We start from the raw sequence: 15,550 nt of genomic DNA on the forward strand, positions 1-15,550 counted from the left end.
CGGCCAGTGGCACCCGCTCCCTCGGCCGCGCCGCGGAGACGCCGCTGAGCCCGGCGCGGCTGAGCCGGCTGCAGGAGAAGGAGGAGCTGCAGCAGCTCAATGACCGCCTGGCCGCCTACATCGAGCGGGTGCGGGCGCTGGAGGCCGACAACTCGGCGCTGCAGCTGCGGCTGAGCGAGCAGGAGGCGGGCACCGACCGGGAGCTGGACTGCCTGCGGCTGCACTACGAGACCGAGCTGGCCGACGCCCGCCGGGCACTGGACGACATCGCCATCGAGCGGGCCACGCTGCAGGTGGAGCTGGGCAAGATCGGCGAGGAGCACCGGCAGCTGCACGTCAGGTCGGTGCCTCGGCCCCGAGCAGGCCTCCCTGCCCGGGGACACCCCTGCGAGCCGCCCCTTTGGGGCTCCTGCGGGGCGAGGGGAAGGGGACGCTGCTGGTATGAGCTTTGTGTTGTGGGGCGAGTGCACAGGGATGTTGAGTATCGGGATCGTGCAGCGGTGACATCTCAAAGGGTCTCTGGGGTTGGAGTGTCTTGGGTTAGGAGACATCTGGATGCCAGCTCTGAAGGTGAGCTGTAGGGACACTAGTGGGAGTGTCTTCTCTGGTAGTGCTACGGGGTCACTTCACCTGGGATGGGCATGGTACTCTGTCAGAATTTGGGCTGCTGGGTGCCCTTTTAGGGTACGAATGTACAGCTGCATAGGTTTGACACCACACTTGTGTTCACAAATGATCAAGATGCTGGAAAGTATCTAGAAAGTGATAGAAGCCATAGAAGGAATGTTTGTATGGAGTTAGTGCACATCTCTTTTGGCCTGTTTAGCCCAGGCATTGCCCAGAAGGGAATGTCCACAGAAGGCAGTCCTAGGAGTAGTATAGCTCACCTGGTCCAGGTTGGTACTTCATAGGAATTTTCCTAGTGGCTTTTGGGTCTGGATTTACATGCTCCTGGGACAAGCTCCCTGCTGTTTCAGCTAGACTTTTTTGTAAGCTGTGTATCCTGAGCCTGGAACCATCTTGTTATCCAGTCTTGCCTAGCCTGGAACAAAGAGGTGGCCCAATGTAAGTGCAATCGCATCCTCTTGAAGGAGGGAAGAGGGGTGTAGTGAAGGGGAGGAAACAAGTGTCCTATACCAACAAGCTTCCCTTATGGATATGTACAGCATACTAGCACTGCTATTTACTTTAATGCCCCCTTGTACCCCTAAATCACTTATGGACTTGTAATAATTTGGGTGTCCACAAGCCTCCTTGTTATAAACACATAATCACAGCCAACTTAGGCACCAGCTTCTTCTTTTAATACCTGTAGGGAGCAAGTACTGCCCCCTCATAGGCTCAGTAGCTGTTCTGCTTGGGAATAAAATGTTTTTACTCTAAGCTGCTGTTTTCATCTGCATAGTTGTTGTTGGGCTTGTCTCAGTCTTGCTGGGTTTTGGCTCACAGATCTGTTTCATAAATCTAACCAGCTACTTGACTGGACAGTGAGGAGAGGGGCTATGCCTGTTCTAAAACTTTTCTGTTGCTCTTTTTGTTTGTATAACTCTGGCTTTGTTTATAAAGCCTTAGACTTGGCAGGTATGCAATCCTCTAGACTGTTGTTTTTTCTTTACTTCAACTAGGTCTTAGAAGTGGTTAAGTTTACAACCCATGGGAAATGATATCCAGTACATACTGGTTTCTGAAAGGACTAGACTCAAGTCCTAATATTAATATGTGTTGTATCTGGGCTGCCTAACTGCAGATGTCTCAGATGACTTGGAACAAACTTTGAGCGTATCGTGCCCTTATATATACACCCTTTAAATAACCTGGTGGCTATTTAACTCTTATGGTATGGAATGTCACCAGATAATTTCCCAACAGCATTAACTATTGGCTCTGACAAATCAGAGGGACTCAAAGTTTTTAATGACTTACTGCATTTCAGTTTTTTTCTTACTACTTACAGTGGTGACTGGAAGTAGGCCAAGGATGTTTGGGGAGGAGGAGTTGTAGATAAGCATATCAGTTGGTTGAATTCATAGCCTGAGGAAGGTCAAAGCAACTACACCAGCACAGCACAGACAGACAAGACCAGTTCCTTTCTGCACCAGGGAGTATAGATGTGCATTTTACTGCTGAACTGACACACATGGAGTAGCAGCTGAGGCAGTAAGAAAGAATTCTGTACACGCTGTGGACATTCTCTGGTCTTGACAAATTGGAGTCTGCTTTACACATACCTGAAATATTCTGGTAAAATTATTTAAATTCTTCAGATCAAGCATATGTGACATCCTGACTTACAGGGAATGTAATTGGCAGTGCCTCAAAGTTTTTTGCTTGTAATTGATAGTCATTAAGTCACACTTAATTCCAGCATGGTTGGTATATGGAATGTTGCAGAGTACTGTAACTGTCACTGCTTGCTGCATGGTAGTGTAGAGTGGTGTTCAGAACTCCAAACTTGGTTTAAAAGGGTAATAGATGCTCTTGTCAAAGTCAGACTCTTTAAATTATTGTTCTTAAAGAAGAAATTGTTCATTTCAGGTTTCTTTGAAAATATTTGTCAGGAAGGAATCTAGGAAACCTGAGCCTGGCTGTCAGAGGCTTACGCTGGGGAAGTGGACTGTTAAAACACGGATAGTTAGGGAATTTCAATTTTGCCAACACTTTGATTGCAGAATGAAATTTATATTATTGTAGGATGAAACAGTCAATATTATTACTATGTGTGTTGTTGATGTACTTAATATCACGTATAGTACAGTAAGTGGTAGGAGTAGCAGAGACTCAAAAGGAAGGTGAATACCTAGAAAAGGAAGAAACCTGTAAATAATAAACCCGTCTGTTTTTCATAGTTATTGGAGCTACTTTCCTCCTAGAGTCTGAGTAAAGACTAAATAACCTCTGCTAGCAAAGCACAATCTACAAAGATCTCTGTAGAGCAGGGCTAGAAAAGGCCTCGAACAAGAACCCGATGTAGCCACATGCCCCAGGCCTGTGTTGGAAGCAGCCATACCTGCATCCCTTCTAGCGGATTTTGTGTAACCCTTATTTTAAATTCCAGATGATGGAGATTGCAGAATATCCCCCCCAGGCAGTGTGTTTCAGTGTTGAACTACTGTTAGTTTCCTTTCCCTAACATCTAACCCGAATATTCCTCCCTGCAATTTAAACCTGCAGCTTCCTGTCTTTTCTACAACAGACATGGAAAACAGATTCCCTTCATATATGTAAAGACTGTTCTGTCTGCTGTCACTTTTCTGTTCTCTAGACTAAACAACCCTAAGTTTTTCCAATCTTTCCTTGCAGTCCAGGCTTTCTAGAGCTGGTCAATCCTGCAGAATTGCTTTGGACTCTCTCCAACTCTGCTCTGTTATCCACTGGAAAACTCATTGTATGAACTAACCCAACTTTGCCACTTGGCAGAAGAGATTTTGCCAAAACAGATTGAGGCCTTTACTCTTTGCAGGCTCAGATCTGAGTTTTGAGCAGGGACTCAAGACTCTGGATAGCGGGCAGGGCAACTGCAAAAGGATTTTAAAAGTTGGAGTGATGTGGGGAGTTATCAGTGTGTCCCTTTGACAGGAACTCGCTGTGGGCCCAGCTCTTCCCTGCCGTGGTGCCAAGTAAAACTGGCAGCGTAACCGTGTTGGCCGTGCAGGCGGTACCCGAGATGCAGCGCCTGGGTGTTGGTCTGGAAATGCCTCTTCCCAAGGCAGAGCTTCTCTTCCCCTGCATCTCCACTGTGGAGGGAGGAGTGCCTGTCCCTTCCCGAGGGAGGGCGGTCCCCCGCAGGGGTGCTGTGAGGGAGGGCGGCCGTCGGTCCACGCTGAGGGGCTGCAGGAGGCAAAGCCCCAGTGGGGCAGCTCCCAGGGCTGGCCGGTGTCCTCCGGGGGACAAAGCTCCGTCTGTGGTGCGGGGAGGAGGAGCGGCACCCCCGGCAGCCACAGCCCGCGGAGGAGGGGGCGCTTCGCCCCGTGTGTGACCGGCGAGGCCGCCTCAGCCCCTGCGGCTCCCCCCGGCCATGGCCGTGTGGGGTCAGAGGCGCCTTCCCGGGGGGGAGCTGGCACCTTCCCGGGGGGGAGCTGGCACCTTCCCGGGGGGGAGCTGGCACCTTCCCGGGGGGGAGCTGGCACCTTCCCGGGGGGGGGCTGGCGGTGGCCCTTGCTGCGGGGGGGTGTCCGTAGAGGCTCCGTCATGGAGTGTGACCATCCCTCCCTGTGGAGCAGGGGGCCTGGGCTGTCCCGTCCCTCTCCCGTTGGGAATGCCGTGGAAAATAACTGGCTTCTGCATAGCATTCACACAGAACGAGCTGGAAAATGGGTCAGGAATCTCTCTGGTTAAACAAATGATGCTTGTCCGAGGGCCTGTCCGGTTTGTTTTACAGCTCACCCTGTGCTCTCACCGTGAGTGTGATAAACCTCCCTTCTGTTTCACCGCGCACCCCTCTGAAGGCAAACACATTGAACACAATGAAAACAAACCCTCCCTCACAAGATGCAACTTACGAGTATAAAACTTTCACTTGCAGGAATTCCAAAAAGGAAAGTGATTTGAACGTGGCCCAGGCTCGCATGAGAGACCTGGATGCCCAGCTGATCGCGAAGGAAGCTGACTTAGCAACAGCCCTGAATGAGAACCGCACCTTGGAGAATGAGCTCCGTGAATTAAAGGATGAAGTACTCACGGTAAGACTTGCTCTAGGGATTTAAACTTTGCTTCTATTCCTGCAGTTTTTGCCTTTTTTTTTCCCCAATTACTTATTGATATCTAAAAGCAGGGAAAGCCCATTAACTATGGCAGTGAAGGGTAGGCAAAGAGATTTCCACACTCTTGTTGAAAGCAATTGCTACTGATAGTTGGTTCCCTGAAACTTCCATCTGCTGCATGTACCTTTAATTCTGTCACCACAGTATGTAATATTTCTTGTTCTAAGGTCAAAACAAGCTGAAATTTGTAGTACTGCTACAATTCCTGTAGAATTCTGCAACATGTCAAGGAAGGGAGCACTTGAAGGACTCTGCTTCCCAATGCTTAAAATCCAGGTAGAATAAGTTCTGACTACATTTTTTGGTAGGCTTTTGTGCCACTAAAATGAACTCTGCTCAAGTTGGTACTCTGTCAATGCACTTATAAAAGCACAGCTTTTGTATCTTCATGCTTTAATGTGTCCATTGAATAAGCTCATTTCAAATTTGTAAGGATGAAAACCCAACAAAACAAACAACATTGTATCATTAAAGCAACATACTCCAACACTGCAAGTGTATAATAGTGTGTCAGTGCAATTAGGCTGCATCTGGAGGATTTTGCTCATTAAGCGTCAAATTATATTGTGAGTTAGGAAGAAGTTCTGAATATTTGCTGTTGTAAAAGGGGAGGAATGGATGGTACAATTAATCAGAAGTCTACTCTGAGGAGTCAAACTTAGCTGGTGGCATTAAGGGCTGCTCTATATTTTCCTTGTGGGAACTCTGGCCTACATAAGAATTAAATAGGATTCTATCTATTGCTAATATTCTGGATCCCACTGAAATAAGAACTTAAGCAGAACAACCTACTACACTCAAGCAGCGTGTTTTGGTTGCTGTGGGAGTGAAGTTAAATGATCTGTAACAAATTGGTTGCCTTAGTTTGAAAACATTGCCTCTTAATTTTGATAACCCTATTGTCTCTCCTTTCTAGCTGAATCTGTCACTGGAAGATACCACAAAGCATCTCCACAGTGAAATGCTGAGGAGGGTGGACCTAGAAAATAATATGAAAACTTTGCAGGAAGAAATGACGTTCCAGAAGCGCCTTCATGAAGATGTATGTTTTAGCTTATTAACCAGCATTTTTTTTTAGGTGTCCATGGGTGCACTTAAAAGTAAGGTTAAGATGGACTTAATGCTTAAAAAGGTAACTAGGTGAGCCAACCTATGGCAGCCCATCAGCTAACTGAATCCACCTAACTAGAAAGACTTCAAGAAAGTACACAACCTCATATTAACTGAGATAGTACCAACAGATATCTGGAATATGAGAGAATTTTCTCAGGCTGCTCTTCTGAACTACAATCCCAGTACACTGTTTTGTGTAAGTGAAAGTGCATCTGTTACAGTTACGGTTCAATTATTCCAGATGTTTGCTTGAAGCTTGAAATAATGGAAGAAATTAAATCTGCTTTAATAAGCAACTTGTGTTCCCAACTTCCTTAATGCTTCTTAAAGGTGTCTGGTAACCTTTGTGAGAGAAGTCAGTAAACAGAACTAAGAAACATGTGAATCAGCTTCCTTCTTGCTGGTAGGAATCTTGAAGTGTATAGTTTAAGTGATAGAATTCTAATTTCCCTAACCAACTGCTAACAGTTTTTGAATAAAACAAGAATAGGCAGAGTAACAGTGCTTAAAGAAACTGAAGTGTATCTGCATGTGTTCAAAGTAAAAAAACAAAACAAAACAAAAAAAACAAAAAAAAAACCAAAACCAAACAAACAAAAAAAACCCCCACCACTATCTAGTATAAAGAATTAAGTCTTACAATTAAATATATTAAATATGAATTACTGCTTTTATTAGTTTGAGCAATGTTGGCAGTGAGGTGGCAAAACAGTAGTGAGGCAGCTACTAGGTGGGCATGCCAGACCTAATGGATGAAGATCTAAGATTATTAATAAAGATAAATTACTGTGTAAATTACTGTGTACTCAACAATAAATCTCCTTCAGTAGAGAAGGAGTTGTGAAGCTGGTACACTTTGAGTCTCAAATTGTATTGGCTTGTTTATTCTCTGCAAAATTTCTTCTCCTTCTAGAAGCTCAAGGAGACAAGAAGAGTCCATGAGAGCAGGGTAGCAGAAGTAGAATCTGGCCGTCAGAGAGAATTTGAGAGTAAGCTCTCAGAAGCTCTGCAGGGGATCAGAAGGCAACATGAAGAACAAATTCAAGGATACAAAGAGGAGCTGGAGCGAACATTCAGTGCAAAGGTGAGTTTGTAAAAGAGAACAGTAAAACAAAGCTGAAGTTCTCTGCACCTTCACACAAAGTCATGCTAGCATAAACAGCTTATGTGATGGATCCTTTGCATTCACTGTGGAGCTTCTTGGCATAAGTTATGGAATTTCAAAGCAGCATCAAATTAGACAGTAGGATTTCTGCAAATGTGTCGTCCTAAAACTGGTTCACGCATAAATACTGTCCCTTTGGGAAGTGATTAGGAATAGCTGATTATATTTGAGACTTCTGCCAAATTCGGGACCAAGGTGTGTTATGTTTGTATTAAGCGATTTCAGTCTTGAGTAAAGCCTGACTTTTTCTGTGCTCTAACTTACATGCCAATTCAGTGAATTCCTTTGGATGCTTCTGTTTCTGGAAAGTCTGAGTGCCTCTTATAGAAGCCCTTTATCCTTTCTTGGAAAATCTCAAGATTGAGCTATTTGTAGAGCAATTCAATGCTGCAGGAACTCTTTAGTAACAGACCTTTTGGGGAAGAGCAATAATAGTTTGATATGCACACACAATGTCCTGCAACCCTATGCTTTGACAAGCAGCTTCTAAATGTATTCTCCATTGTTCTTCTGGTGAATTAATTTACTTAATATCTATACAAGGACCTCATGCATCTATAACTGAAATATCCTAATCCAACCATTTTCACTATTGCTGACTTTTTCTGACATAAATGTCAAACTTGTGTAAACCTCCTTGGAAAGCAATGAAAAATTTTGAGCTGGACTTTATTTGTATCTGCACACTTAAGTAAAACATAACTATTTCCAGATGTAATAGGTGAAAATTACTTGGTTTTCTTTCCGTATTTAAAATATCTGATAATATGCAACTCATTACTAACAGTGATTTATCCACAGATTGAGAATGCCCAGCTAACTGCAAGAAGAAATAGCGAGTCTGCCAATGCTGCTCGGGAGGAGCTACTGGAAACAAAGAAGAGAATTGATACTTTGGTATCTCAAGTTAATCAGTATCAAAACCAGGTGCTGTCTTTATTTGTATAACCTTTACAATTATTTTAATTTAGATATTCAATTAAAAATATTGGTCTCTTCTCTCGAATCTTGAGTTATGGTTTGATTTTCTTTTTTCCTATTCCTTTCGTTTTAGAATGTTGCTTTGGAGAGCAGAATAAAGGAGCTACAGGACTTGCTGGATTATGACCGTGATCTCCATCGAAAGCGAATGGCTGAAAAGGAGGAAGAAATGGTACGAGCTCAGAGGCAGGCACAAGAACAGCTGGAAGAATATCAGCATCTCTTAGATGTGAAACTGGCTCTGGATTTGGAAATAAATGCCTACAGAAAGATGCTGGAGGGAGAGGAGCAGAGGTAGGCTATGAGAAGATCTTCATATGAGGACTTGCTTCATTCAAAACATCTACACTAATTGTATACCTTCAGAATGTGGAGAAGACAAGACACAAACACTATGTCATTAGTGCAGCAACTTAGTTAATGGCATATATCTTCTGTAGATGGTATTTACATCCCACATCTAACACATGGTGTAGTAAGATGAAGTAGCTTGATAAACCCAACTGATAAAATTCAAAGGTCCATTAGACATTCCTCCACTTTCTCAAAGTTTTGTGCTGCATCTTCAAGATATATCAAAGACAGTGCTCAAGTTTCATGAATGAAACTGAGAAACTGTATCAACTCCCATCTATCCAGACATGGTATCTCACTTGCCTGGTGAGAACATGAACTCTCAATATATGCTAAGAAGGGTCAAAAGCTTAAAATTAGTTTCACTGAAGATTGTGTCTGTAGAGACTTTAAAGGAAAAGTTACTGCAGTTGGGAATCTCTTCTTATCAATATAAGCTTGCTCTGGACTTGAGAGCTGGGGCTGTCTTCCAGACTTAACCAGTCCTAGCTACTCTTGCCAATAGAAATAAAATCTTATATTCAAGACTTCATGGAAAGCTTGGATAGAGGAAGTGTTAGGCTTAGTTATAGTGGGAGGGTGGGATTGAGAAGAAATCAAGCAGGTTGGATAGTCAAGGGAATGTTCTCTGACTCTCCTCTAGGCTAAGGCTGTCACCCAGTCCATCTTCACGCAGCATGGCAACTCCAGCAACAGGTAGAGGGAGGAGGATTCTGCATGGGAAGAAAAGGAAAGTGAAAGAATCCAAAAAGAGAGAGTGTGGTGCTGCAATTAAGACTGTTCAGCATGCCTCAGCTTCTGGAAATATATCCATTGAGGAGATTGATGCAGATGGGAAATTTGTCAGGCTTAAAAACAACTCTGATGAGGTACTTTCGCTTTCATGGCTTTCATTGCAAAGTATGACTGACTGTGAATGACTTGGAGCTTAGAGACAGACTAGAGACTGACTGCTTTGGTACTGCAGGTGTTCTGTTCACAGGGCTGTCTGGGAGGTGCTTTTGGGTGGAGTTGCAAGGGGTTCTATTATGCAGAAATTGAACACCTTCAGCTGTTTGTCATCAGATTCAGGCTAGCACTATCAGAAGTACTACTTATCCTTGATGAACTAAATAGGGTGCTTAGTAAACTGGATCAGGACAGCCTCTTATTGCTTAAAAGTACTCAAAACAGCTAAAAGATTGAATAGAGATGATAATATCTAATCCATGTGGAGGGTTTATCTATCCAATTAGGTAGCTCTTTGACTAGTTTAGTTTGCAAAGCCAGAACTATTAGAATTAATCATCAGGGCTTCAAAACATGTGGCTTGTAGTCTAGCCTCTTCAGCCTGAGATGCCTTAAAACTTAGGAGGCCACTATGTATTTTATATATATATGGCTCAAGTTGGGTAGGTGAGCATGGTTCTGATAAACTTCATTTATCAGAATCTCTCTGGTAAAGAGCATCATGACCCCCCCCTTCAGTGGAAGGCAAGAATAGGTGTGGCTTAATTTATTGGACTAAGGAGAATCCTAAAATACAAGGAGAAAAGATAGGGAGGCTTTAATGGAAACTTGACTGCTTCCTCGAAATTGGTCACATTCTTGTATGCTACGGGAGTGGGATTAAAACTGACCCATGAGTCTGGAAAGAACTTTGCACTTGCATCGCATGGTGTTGGTCTGCAATGCTGAGTGAAATTTCGTGTCCCACAGGATCAACCTCTCCATGGATGGGTGCTGAGACGACACATTGGAAGTGTGTCAGATGTTACGTACAAGTTTCCTTCGCAGTTCACTCTTCAGGCAGGCCAAGTAGTTACAGTAGGTAGTGGTTTTGTCAAACTTTCTCAGAATGTGAACAGAATCATTGTATTCTAGGTTATTCTTAGGGTTCCCTAAGTATAGCATTGTATGAAGCTAAACATTAGCACTAAATTGCACTCTTAAGTACATTTAGATAAAGAGCCAAACTCTACACTTGCTACTCCAAACGGTGTAGGAGGTTGCTCAAGAGATCTATGAGTGACCAGGAGAGAGGCTCTTGTACACACAAATTGCTGCCCTGAGCATGCCTGTGACTATGGCTTGGCTCTGTGACTCAAATGTTATGCATGCCAAGCAGAGCTACCTCTGCATCAGGTACAAGCTGTTAACAGCCTTTTCTGCATTAAGTGTTTTGCAGTTTTCAGTTAAAAAACAAAAAAAAAAACCAAAAAAACCCTTTACCATCATTCTTGGTATTCCTGAAAAGAACTAACTTGCCAGGGATCACAGTGATTCATTTCTGTTACTGGACATCTCTGGTATTGCAATACTTGATAGTTATGTGGATTAGACTGAATCCTACTCTAACTACAAAGATTCTTCAGAAGCTCGCTCACTCTGAATCTGTTGCAGATCTGGGGTGCAGCTGCTGGTGTAAGCCCAGGTCCCAGTGATCTGGTCTGGAAGTCTCAGAGGTCTTGGGGAACTGGGGATAGTATTGATGTTACACTTATCACAGATGATGGTGAGGTAAGTGAAATAGTAAATAGTTTCTACTGCCCTAATACTAAACTTGTTTGTGCTTAATCCATGAGGATCCTTGGTGGCAATTCAATTGTATTGTAGGAACTTGCAGAGAGGAAGATAACATTTGTACCCAGAGGAGAAGAAAGCAGTGAGCAAGATGATGATTATGAAGAAATAACTGGAAGTGAAATGGAGTTTGCATCTCAGGTAAGCTGCCTGAAGCTTAAATGCATGCCGTTAGTAGAGTCACTCAATGGACACTTCTTTTCCATACTAAATCAAAAGCCTTCTTCAAGTGCTATTAATATCCTTCAACTATTAATGTTTTTCTTGATGTCAGACCAAAAGAAGAAGAAAAAAGAAATGTTGTTTGGTTTCATGATAGTGGTTCCTGTGAGCATCCTTAAGCAGGTGAGATGGTGAGAATCATGCTTGTCATCTCATAGAAAACTTGCTTCATTAGTGGTGCTGCAGTCTCTTGTCCCACATAGGATGTAGCTTGCATGGCTTTGCATCAGAAATGCAGTGATATTTTGCTTATTCTCTGGCTGAGTTTGCTCAAGTAGTAGCATTAATTATTTGATATCTTACTACTGACACACTGAAACATATGACCTTTAATGTCTGTTTCATCTAAATATCTGACTATGAATTCACTTAGAAGCTCTTATCCCACAAACAGAATGCAAATACTGTTTTTGTGGGATGAAGTGACTCATCTGACAGTCCAGTGTCTCTGGCTTGCTCTTAAGATAACTTCAGTGTGAATTTAAGTTGAATATACTTACAAACCCTGGCTACAAACTTATATGTTGTAATGCCCTGTGCAAGACTCTGCAGCCCCTTCAATGGCTCTTGACTAACCACGTTACACATCTACAATGTTGGATGCTCCCACTGCACTTTGATATACTTGTAGTCTGCTGTCTTTAATTGCTGAAGTTGTCTAAAACAGCTAATATGAGAGTTTTAAACTGGTTATAACTGAACAGTTTTAACTGTTCTTGACCCAAATTGGTTTGTGTCTTGACATAAAAGAGCACCATGTCCCCTTTGCTAGTACAAACTTCAAGGCCTGAAGTGCAAGGTTGTGCCCAGCTAAAAACTTCCTCTTGCTGACACATGTTAAGCCACCACAGCTCTTCCTAAAACTGATCCTACACAGTCACAAGGAGGATTTGCATCTTATTGCACTAAATCTTAAAGCTCCCACTACCACGTCCTAAATATTTTCATAATATGTCTGAAAACTAAATCAAAAATACCTTTGTACTGTCTTTCTGAAGAAAATATACCCAAGAACAAGCCTGCTGCTTTTTTTTTTCCCTTGTCCTTTCAAACAGAAAATCTGGATAAATGTTACTACAATACCATGTGGCTTAAAGGATGTTTATCAGTCTCCTGACTTGCATGCACATTCTTGTAATATTATTTTCAGTCTCTCACTGAAGATGGTGATACCCTGTTAATGAGGTTATTGAGAGAGGTTCTATAATGCTGTTCTGCCCTTTAGGATCTTAATGCACAGCACACACCAAAATGGTTGAAGGAAGCTTTAGATTCATGAAGAGACTTAGCAAAAAAGGCTTCTTTTTGTATCCAGAGTAGGGTCTCTCCTTCAGGGTAGCTTCTTTTTATTTTAAAAGGTGGGGTTTTTTGAGTTCTATGGCTTGTTTGGTATTCAATAATGGAAAGCAAAAGTAACTTTTTTCCTTACGCCTCTAATCTGTTTTATCAGCAACTTTACAATACAGTTGTGACATTTATGGTAAGAGTCAATTCTGTAATCCTTCCAATCAAATGTTAATGTCTTTCCTGTCTGCTGAATTCCCACTAAACTCTCGACACCAGTACCTGTGTGCTTCTGCTGTATTGGTAGTACTGGAGTGGCAGCTTAGTAAACAACAGTAATCTCTTGCATGCAGTGAAATGATGGGAAGAATGCATGCTGTGCTCTAAAGGAAGGCAGGGTTTCCAGACTTTTTGCTTCTGCTTTTACCATCCTAACCAGGGCAGCATGAATCTGCATGCCAGTGAAGTTCTGATGCTTGGGAACTGAAGCAGTGAGCTTGACAGCCTTTCATTAAGGAAGGCACAGGCTCACGTATTGCATGGCCTCCAATTCTTACAAGTTTTTAGTCGTTCTCCCCACCCACAAACCACCTAGTACAGTTCATGTATGTCTCTCTTAAAAATCTACTTTATTAATTAACTAAATCTACAGAACACTAAAACCTCTACATGCCTATATGAGGATCAAGTAGGTAACCAGCAAGAAATAAGAAGTTTGTGCACATGCTAATTAGGCTAATGTCTTCATGTTTTCTTTCTGCAGCAAAATGAGGATCCCAGCTGTTCTCTCATGTAACATGGACAAAGAGACAATCATCTGAAAACATCTCTGAGTCCCAGGTGACAGAGACTGTATGTGTTTTGGTATCTTCTGCAATATCTGGAACTTGGAATTCACATCACACCTTCATGTCTTTGTAAGAAACATTGTCCATAATGTGATGGAATTTCCTACCTTCTGATACTGGACCCTGTCCTTGGATTCACTGTTACAAAGAGCAGTAGAATGCAAGCTCCATGTGAAGTTATTTTTACTTTTATACAGGGTTCTGGTTTCCATGACCTGCTGAAACAGAGGAGGGTACAGAGTTTACAAAGCTTCTAAAGGTGTGCTCTAGAAGGATGTTAAATACTTGACAATGAACATGAGGCTGCCTCAATATTCTGATACAGTGTTTCTCCAAAGGTAACTTCTCTTTTAAGCCTGAGTGGGAAATGGGACAGATCACACTCTGGCTTGCCCCTTGAGCAAGTCTGAAGTTAAAACATTGTCCTGAAGAGTGATGAGTGTCTGAAATGTTTCCTGCTCATGCAGAAATATATCAAAACTGGCCTAGAGCACTTGCTGGAGTGAAACACATTAAAAGCAAGTTGTAAAAAATATTTGTGCCTGGTAATACATGTACTGTTTCTATATTCTAGCACCTGGAAATCCCCCAGTTGCAGTATTGTATATTCCCAGATACAGAATATCTCAGCATAACTGTGCCAACCTTAACTTAGACAAATGTATCCTGTAAATGTGAAAAAGCATCTCATTCCAACAGGACAGGTACCGTGACTAGTGCTGTTGGCACTGTTTGAATAGCCCCAACAACTGCTCTCTACGGGGCTAGGAAGATAAACATACTTAAAACAAACATGAAAACCAGAAAGCACCAAACAGTAGTGAAAGATGCATTGAAACAGCTGCTCTTGGAGTGCTTTATGTACTGAATCCCTGCAGTCTGCAGCACGGGGGTGTGTCCAGTGGGCCAGTTGGAGGAACACTTGACTGTTGGCCAGTGTGCTATCATTGATAGCTCTGGGTCCATGAAAAGCCTGTGCTGTAACCCTCAGAACCAGGCACTCAGCTTCTGGGGGCACTGCAGTCACTCTCTGCCTCTCTTCACTGAACTGACCAGCTGGCCCTGAGGGGGAAAGGAAGGGCCTGGATGAGCCACAGGAGGGACACTTTTATTTTAGAGCAGCTGAGCCTGCAGACTTCTCTAGATGCTGGAATAGTGTTTTGACTCTCTTATCTTGCCAAAGTACTCGGCTCCAAACTCAAGACCTTGATGTTTTAGGATGTAGGTGTTAAGGTGCTTATGTTAACTTAAGCTTTTACATTACCTGAAAGTTAGTTTTGAGACTTCAAGAGTAGATGCTGGTTTAATACTTGCAATAGTAGCAGATCCAAATTCTGTTCCACCTGAAACCATAGAAATAGCTGCTGCTAAAACACTGCTGTGTTTGTCTTGATTTCTTAAAACTTTTTTAACTATTAAAAGTATTTTTCATGTATATAAAAGTCTTGGATATAAAAGTCATGTATATAAGTCTTAGATTTGAATATTTGCAAATTAAATAATAAAGGTCTGTTTATTCATTGATTTCAATTGAGTGGTTCAAAAGACTTCAGAGTAATAAAACTGGTAAGTTTAGGGACTGCAGAGTGAAGAAACCTGCAGAACTGTACCCTGCTCTCCTGTTTATATTGATCACTCATTTCACATAAAGCTGGCCTGCTATCAGCATTTCAAATAAAACCTGCATTTTCACTGCACAAGGGAAGAGCTGAAGTAGTATTCAAGTCTTGATAGGAAAGAGCAGCAGATTGGATGTTTGCACATCAACAGTCCAGGAAACAAGTCTGACTTCCATTTACTCAATTCACAGTCTGCATGGCAGTTTATGTTGCTTTTCCTCAGCATGCAGCTTTTTATAAAGGCACATATAGAAGAATCAGTTCTCTGCTGTGCAAATGGTCGTCCTGACAGGGAACCTTAATATGAGTTAGTAAAGTCCATAGACCATAGGAAACCCTAATGGGTAACAGTGTAGAGCTTTTGATTTGCTTCCAGGTTACTCATTTTGCACTTTCTACTTCTAATGAGGCATCTGTTGCAGCTGACCAGGGACTCTATACTAAATGGCGAGCTGCCTATTGAGAAGTGTTTTGGGAATTCAATTCTTTATATATATGTCTATGGATGTGCATTTGTATATATATAATTCTTTCCTTTAGGGAATTCTGTTGAGGTAAAAGGGAGATTTCAATTCCTCATTATTGCCTGTACTGGAAAGGTAATGGCAGGTGAGATCCCTCTTACAAGGGGGGAAAAGCAAA

The 15,550-nt window shown here is 42.5% G+C and overlaps 1 protein-coding gene across 6 annotated transcripts; it reads left to right on the forward strand.

Moving 5' to 3' along the window:
• Positions 1 to 4,152: 4,152 nt before the first annotated feature.
• Positions 4,153 to 14,813, forward strand: LOC114059050 (lamin-L(III)-like). 6 transcript variants are annotated; one of them, XR_003571580.1, is made up of 13 exons: positions 4,154 to 4,314; positions 4,523 to 4,679; positions 5,677 to 5,802; positions 6,787 to 6,957; positions 7,840 to 7,965; positions 8,093 to 8,313; positions 9,017 to 9,242; positions 10,072 to 10,179; positions 10,756 to 10,872; positions 10,969 to 11,076; positions 11,210 to 11,280; positions 12,608 to 12,637; positions 13,205 to 14,813. XR_003571580.1 is itself a non-coding variant. In XM_027887043.1 (12 exons), exons 1-11 carry the CDS (start codon positions 4,256 to 4,258, stop codon positions 11,249 to 11,251), a joined length of 1,461 nt encoding a protein of 486 aa, XP_027742844.1. In that variant the 5' UTR covers positions 4,154 to 4,255; the 3' UTR covers positions 11,252 to 11,280; positions 13,205 to 14,813. The 6 variants fall into 6 exon arrangements, 3 of the variants coding, with proteins under 3 accessions (XP_027742846.1, XP_027742844.1, XP_027742845.1); XM_027887043.1 differs by lacking the exon at positions 12,608 to 12,637; XM_027887045.1 differs by lacking the exons at positions 10,756 to 10,872; positions 12,608 to 12,637 and having other exon boundaries at positions 4,153 to 4,314.
• The last annotated feature ends 737 nt before the right edge of the window (positions 14,814 to 15,550 follow it).

Source organism: Empidonax traillii, unplaced genomic scaffold, assembly GCF_003031625.1.
Source record: "Empidonax traillii isolate 1590-97213 ecotype Southwest subspecies unplaced genomic scaffold, ASM303162v1 scaffold201:size1909950, whole genome shotgun sequence".
Lineage (NCBI taxonomy): Eukaryota > Metazoa > Chordata > Aves > Passeriformes > Tyrannidae > Empidonax > Empidonax traillii.